The sequence below is a fragment of the Limulus polyphemus genome, unplaced genomic scaffold (genome assembly GCF_000517525.1).
Source record: "Limulus polyphemus unplaced genomic scaffold, Limulus_polyphemus-2.1.2 Scaffold79, whole genome shotgun sequence".
Lineage (NCBI taxonomy): Eukaryota > Metazoa > Arthropoda > Merostomata > Xiphosura > Limulidae > Limulus > Limulus polyphemus.
Window position 1 is genome coordinate 376,287 of NW_013665689.1, and position 7,421 is coordinate 383,707.

Genomic DNA, 7,421 nt, shown 5'->3' on the forward strand with positions numbered 1-7,421 from the left:
ACGTGGATTCTAGCGTTATAAGTCCGCAGACATACCGTTGTGCCACTGGGGGGGGGGGGCTTCACGGGAGTTAAATCTTGTAGATAACTTGCTTTATATAATATCATAGATGGAAATTGAATACGAAGCCTTTATTTATTTTTTCAGAATTTCGTGCAAAGCTAGACGAGCACTTCTAGAGCTATTTTGTTTTTTTATATTTCTAACTACTAATCCAGAAGGAAGACAGCTAGTGAACAACACCCACCAATAACTTTTGGGTTAATCTTATTTTATCGAATAATATGATTTAGTCTTCACTCATATTGCTCACTCAAGGTTTGAAAATTAACGTCGCGCTATCTTACGTTAACAGATGGCGAACCGTGAATCCTTGGATTCAAAACTCAGGCACATTGACCTATAATAACTCACTGCCCGTTAAAATGGGAGTAGTTTTTTTTTTTTGCAAATTTCAAGGAGTATGTTACTTTTTGTTCTATATGATTTCGTAATAATAATAAAATCTCCATATTGTATTATAAAACCAATTGCATTACCGTATTTTACTAAAAAAAATACAGTTAACACGAATATATCATCTCATTTCGAAATATATTCAATATAAGTATAAGTTCAGTGACTTATATCCGCTTTGAGTATGATTTTAAAGGTTAACTAAATGCTAAACATTAAAATAATAAAAGTTTTCTCCTTTCATTGAATCACTTGATATTTCTTGTAGCCTTCAGCTATACCATAGCGCTAACATAAATATTTTATGAAATTTTATTTATATAAATGTACCAGTTATGAACTTCATAGATGTTGCGCAAACAAGATGCATAAAAACAACCATTTTGTTAAAACTCCTCGACTTTTCCCTCACCCGGAAAAATACTTTTCCAGATCGCTGGAAACTTTGTTTAAGGCTATTATGTAAATACTTCATTTGTAAAATTTTGAAAAGTTCATTCAGTTACATTAGTAATGTTATCCTAACTGTATATTTAAAACACGTTCGTGTAAGTGCCTTCTTTTCAAATGTTTCAACACGCTCCTGCCTAGATTTTTGATTTATTTTGGGCTAGCTTCGCCTGCCCATATTAGTGAAATGCAATCATAATTCTTTTTTTGACAAGTAATTCCATACGATGTAGATAGTAAGTTTAATTAAATCAATGACGTATGCAGAAGTTGGATGAAATTTAAGATACTGACATAGATATGAAGAAATGCCATATTGGATCTAAATATTGTATGGAAACGCACTATGCGAATAACATATAATATGCTGATTTAATGCTACAGTAAATTTTAATTAATCCTGTTCTGACTAGTATTTATTCTATTTATAGGTAGAGAGTATACTGTTACGAACTTTGTGGGCAACAACGTCCTCCTGCCTTGTGAAGTAGACGTAGACACTTGCGGAAGAGTCTATTTCATCACGTGGACCAAAAACGTATCTAATGATTGGGAGAGAGTGTATTTGTATAGCGAAAATTTCGAAACAGCTTTAGGAGATTTCACAAATCCCTTTCGTGCTAGCTTTAAGCTACAGAATGACTCCGCGTTTTTGAAAATCCACTCTTTACTCTACGAGGACGAAGGGATATACAAATGTGACGTCACTTACGTTAGAGGAAAATGCCCGTCGCTGTCTTTTATTAAGCTAAATACACTAGGTAAGTAAGCAAGTTTTGAGTCTGCCAAATGTTAGTTAATTAAATCAATGACTGAATCGGAAATTTATCAAGGACATAAAACTCCTTTTTCGCTTAATTCACATTTTGGATACGATTAGTGAATACCTTAATCAGTGATCCAGATTTGTATTATTTCATTTTTGCCTTAGTTAGAAATGGCAAAGAAGCTGGGATTATTATGCAGTAAAAACTAATATGGGCTATCTATTTATGTAAATTAATAAAACATAATTTTGAGTTTAGAACAATACATCATATATATTCATTCTTTAATCAATTTGATACCCTAGTTTTTAGCATATAATTTTCTTCTATAGTTGTGGCAAAGGCAATAAAAGTTTATATGGTGACTGATACACTGTTGCTAGTGGGATTGGAAAAACGTTCATAAGCTTAATTCCATACTTTTTACAACCTTTCTTCTATCGTTAATTCTTAGTTAATAAAAAAGAATACGTAACTTGCATCAGTTAAAAATAGTTTTTAATTTTGTTTAAATATTTTTCAAGCACTTTAGTCTACAGAGATGGGAGCTAATTAACAACACCGACCGCTAATTCTTAGTCTGCTCTTGTCTGATTTGAATAGCGGGATTTGACAGTCTTTTTATAAACGCACCTACGTGCGGGGCGTATTTTTCAGCAACAGTTCACGAACCACGAATCCTTGTATTAAAAGTCCGGATATGCTAATATCTCGGCTACTCCCAGCTCTGAAAGTAGAAGGTGTAATTTTAAAATATTAGTTACATGTACTCTCGTTAAATTGTAGTTTTATTAATTACAAGTTTTCTAAAGAAAAATAACTTAATCAAATACAATTGTCTAGATACTGACAACGATTCACCAAAACAATTCTGATAGGTATGCGAGCAACGGTATATTAAGTGAAACGTAATAAGTTAGAAATATGCGAGCAACGGTATATTAAGTGAAACGTAATACGTTAGAAATATTAATAAGTTAAGAAAAAGAATTAAGTTCAGAATATTTAATAAATTTATAAATCATGATGACACAAAAACATAGTCATGAAACAAAAATACAATAAAAAAAGAAAGTAATCAGTAATGGCGTGGCTATATAATTTTTTTAAAGTTTATAAATTAAGTATAGAAATACTGATTTTTGCCACTATCATTTTCTTTTTCAAATCTGTCATAATCTCTTTATATTAATTTTACTAAACGAAATTAGGTTTAGCAATAGCAGTATTTTTATATAAAACACAAACATGTATTTATTTCTTTTTGATTACATAATTTGGCGGATATATTCATAGCTGAAAACAATTAAATAGACTGAATCGTTATATCTGTATTTAAAAAATAAAGATCTTGCTGACTACTGCATCACAAGTTGGTTCTTCGTACTGTTCAGATTCTATTCAACCTGTTACATGTGTTTTGATATGGCGTATCGTTTCTTTTTGTGACAATATTTGCCTATAAATCATACAAAATACACTATACATTAGATAAAGTAAAAATAACACCATTATTTCAGAACTTGACTTACCTATTGAAAGGAATATGATTGCTATTACGAAACACTTGATAGCCAAACTGTAGACTGGTAAACAAAAAAAAAGACGTTAAACCATATACGTATGTATAAAATTCATTTGTTAGGTTTTGTTTATTGGATTCTGCGCAAACCTGAAGAAGAGATATTTGCCTAGTCGTCTATAAACATGAAATGATAGCCTAAAGGAAAGTCAGATAGGCAAGACCGCCACCTCCACCAACTTTTAGGCTACTTTGTCAAACATCAAATAATGGTATTTGACCGCCACTTTTATAATACACCTATGGCTTCAAAGTGCGAAGCGCGATTTTGGCGATAACGAGACGCGAACCATGGAACCCCAGCTTCACAGTCCGTCACGCTAACCCTTTGTTAGATACACATTTACTGGTTATTTAAAAAAAAAAGGTGAGGGAGTCTAGGAAAACTTAAGTAATCACATCAGTATTTATAAAAAACACACAATAAAAACGTGGCCTTCCTATCATCAATATCATTATTACCAATATCTCTAATGAATAATATTCAATGATAAACAGATATTTCCTAAACAGATACGAATACACTAAGTAACAAAAATGAGGTAGCAACACACATCAGATGCTAAAAATAAAAACGAAACCCAACTTATCATTCAGTTCACCACATGTTATTGAGTTATACCGGTTTCAGAGAATTACAACCCTCATCAGTAACACTTGATAACGGGAAATCCAAACAAGAACCATATATGACATGTATGGTGTTATTAGTTGTAATTTACTTACCGAAGTGAGCCTATGATTATATAGAATTTGGTGAACATCTAGTATTTGTGCTACTAATTTGTTCTTCTGAATTATTCAACAGATATGTTGTTTAAGAAACTAAGCATAAATATGAAGCCCAAGCTATCATTCAATTCACTACCCATCTCTGAGTTATACCGATTTTTGGGAAATGAACCCTTCATTAGTAAACCTGTGTAAGGGCTAATCGTTTTCGTCGAAAGCTTAACTGATGCGAGCTGATATATTTCGAAAACTATAGATCTTAGCTGGTGAGAAAATCAGTTTAGGTTTTAGTGTTAACTAATGTGTTGCACTTTGTTATCTTATTCAAGATTCTTTAATTGTTGACACGAAACTATTTTTATTGCAAGAGATCCAATGAAACTATACATATTAAAAAACTCAAACAGACTTTATGACCTGATTTGTAAATAATGATGGATATGCTAAAGCATCATTCCTGATAACTTTGTCAGCTTTATAGGGATTGTGAGATTCGAAAAAAAAAGCATCGTTACTTATTTAAAATAAGAAAGTAAATACATTAAAGTGAAAAAAAGTATTAGAACTGCAATGCAGTTGAAATTGGTACGCGAGTTGGCCCTATTCTAGAGCTCTGGATTTCATAATATTCCCAGTACTTTATGATGTGGGCGGGTTATAAGAATGACATTCAATCCATTAGCGTGGATGGTGATTGGTAGGGTGTTGCTGACTGGCTGCTTTCCTTCAAAATTAGGGCCTACGGCATAAATACAATATACAACAAATTCAGTTGAAACTAAATCTGGTACCACAGTAAAAATGAGACTCAGTAGAACATACAAAACGAAACCAAATACCTTACGTATACTTAAACACATTACTTGCAAATAAATCGGTTACATAATTCTAAACTGAAGCCAAGAAATCTTGCAAGACTAATTTGTATATACCACCCGAAAGTAAATCAAATCCCCCAGTTTAAACAAGCATAACACATAGGACGAAACAAGATATATCAGTCAAAACTAAACCAAGTGAATATTTCGATTTTCCTGTTGATGAGAGAATTTTAGGAATAAAAATTCATACACGAAATAAGTAAATCAGCAAAAAGCTTACTTTTAGCACGAAAAAAAAACTGTGCAAAGTATTTTGGACTTACGCTCTGGTATCATGGCATATGCTAGGTTAAGATTATAAGTATTCAGTGGAGCATATCTTAATGAAACTACGAAAATATTAACGATAAAAATTATATTGACAACGTAACAAAGGAGTAAGATTTCTAATGATATATTCTTCATAATATAATGGTTGCGTTTAATTCGTAAAACAAGTTAAGTCTGTTTTTAATTGTTAGAGATATTTCCGTTTATCTTATAAATATAACTGAAAATTCGAATGCAGTCATATTTGCACATTGCACGCGTTCACTTTTTAAGTTATAACCAGAGCTCTATTTAATACATCTTATATACCTTTAAAACTGTAGACCTTGCTTTAAGTGTTTCATGTATTAATATATTTATAATTCATTGACAGTAGTCTTTATGTAATACAAGCTATTTGGATCAGAACTGACGTAGATAACGCCAACTTATAAACATATGTTTCCCTTTGCTACCATAATTTATTCTATACAAAATACACACACACACACACATATGTGTATCGGGTAAGATTGTGTGCTTGAATCTTTATTCTATAGTTTCGTTTTGGGTACAATTTGTTGCTAATATTTTTTAATTCTACAGCCACAAAACTATTTTAAATTTATGTACGTGTGCAATTTCATTTACTCAGCTAAGTTATTGGAAATCCTAATGTTAGAATTTAACGACCTGTTACATCAATATAATATTACTAGCAAATTGCCTTTTACGTCTAGAACTGAAATCGTAATGTGTTTCATTTATGTAACTTATCGTTTCGGCTTTTAGAGATAATTTTTGAAGAGCAAATAATCAGTGCAGTTTTCATTCGGATAGGAAGTGCATCATTTACTGTCAAAGGTTAGACAATTTTATCTAATTTGTAATTAAGTTAAAGAATCGATGGAATCTTTTTTTTTATTATTCGTCAAAGTTCATGTGACTTTTAAGTTATGGCGTATATATCTGATTTTGTTCAATTTAATCCTAGTTTAGGATCTTGCCTATAAGATTTTCATTGTGCTTTTTAAACATACTTAACAAACATGGCATTATATATTCTATCTATCTAAGCTATTGTCCTAAGATCCTCAATAAGAAAAACAGACATTCGCAAAGATTTGGATATTTCAAAAATTTTTCAATTGACACTTTAAGCGTCGACGAATTTGCAATCAAATCTTGATATTACGGTACCTTATTAGTTACAGTCATATGTTTTATATCATTTTTACGCATATGTCGAATATGTGTAATAAAATGAGCCAAAGAAACGTATATAACTGAACTATGATTCTCAGTCTAATGAAAATTGACGAGTGATACTATTGATTTTTTTAGATAATTAGATAAAATTAGACAACATTTAATATCAAATGAACATCTTTGTCTTTTAAAGTTATCTCTGCAACCTGGAGATAATAACTGCGTGATAATTGGTGAAAACCGTTTCTCTTTTCATAGAGAAATCAATCTTCAAAATATGGTGTCGACTTGGAAGATTATAAGATTCTAATGGAAGTTATCTAAAATTTTACTTTGAACAATTTTCATCAATTTTTCGTTCTACATAAATTACGGACCGGTTAAAAAGGTCAAATATGAAGAAATCTGGTTTAACTATTGATTACTAACATACGTTTTAACAATAAAACTAAATTAAATGTAAACAATTTGAAACTAACTTGTAGTTATATTAAACTATAATAATAATAATATATAAAGGAATATTTAAAGAAACTTTTCTAAAATATTAAATACAGTCCAAACATTGATGTTATAGCTTAACATGTTTTTTTAGAAGGAAAAATGCCGATTTAGTTCGAATTAATACTCACGGTTTAGTTGTGATTGAACAATAGATTTAATCTTGATTGAGTGATATATAAGCAGTTACGTTCCGACTGATGCAACCGATTGTTTGAACAATGTCTAAGGTTTACTTATAGCGATATATCCAGTTTAGCTCCAAGTTGATGTATTCGATTTAGCTCTCACTAATATATTTTGCTGTATTTCATGCCATTTGTCTTTGTTAGTCCGACTCGAAAAAACATCCTATCGCCGTATTTGTAATTCTCCAGCATGATGTTATGACAAGTGTCACACAGAGTATGATTTAACTTCTCTTCTGTAAAACACGCGATCAAGTTTTTATGGTGCATTACTTTCTGGTTTATCAGGACAAGTGGATTGATTAACATCGTCTGCATTACTTTCTGGTTTATCAGGACAAGTGAATTGATTAACATCGTCTGCATTACTTTCTGGTTTATCAGGACAAGTGAATTGATTAACATC

General features: G+C 31.1%; 1 protein-coding gene across 1 annotated transcript in view; it reads left to right on the top strand.

Annotated features, from left to right (window-relative positions):
• Positions 1-7,421, top strand: part of LOC106467328 (titin-like) — a 125,409-nt gene that overhangs the window by 56,849 nt on the left and 61,139 nt on the right. Inside the window, exon 2 of the mRNA XM_022396170.1 lies at positions 1,338-1,667. Within this exon, the coding sequence (XP_022251878.1) occupies positions 1,338-1,667 (330 nt within the window). The remainder of the gene's footprint in view (positions 1-1,337; positions 1,668-7,421) is intronic.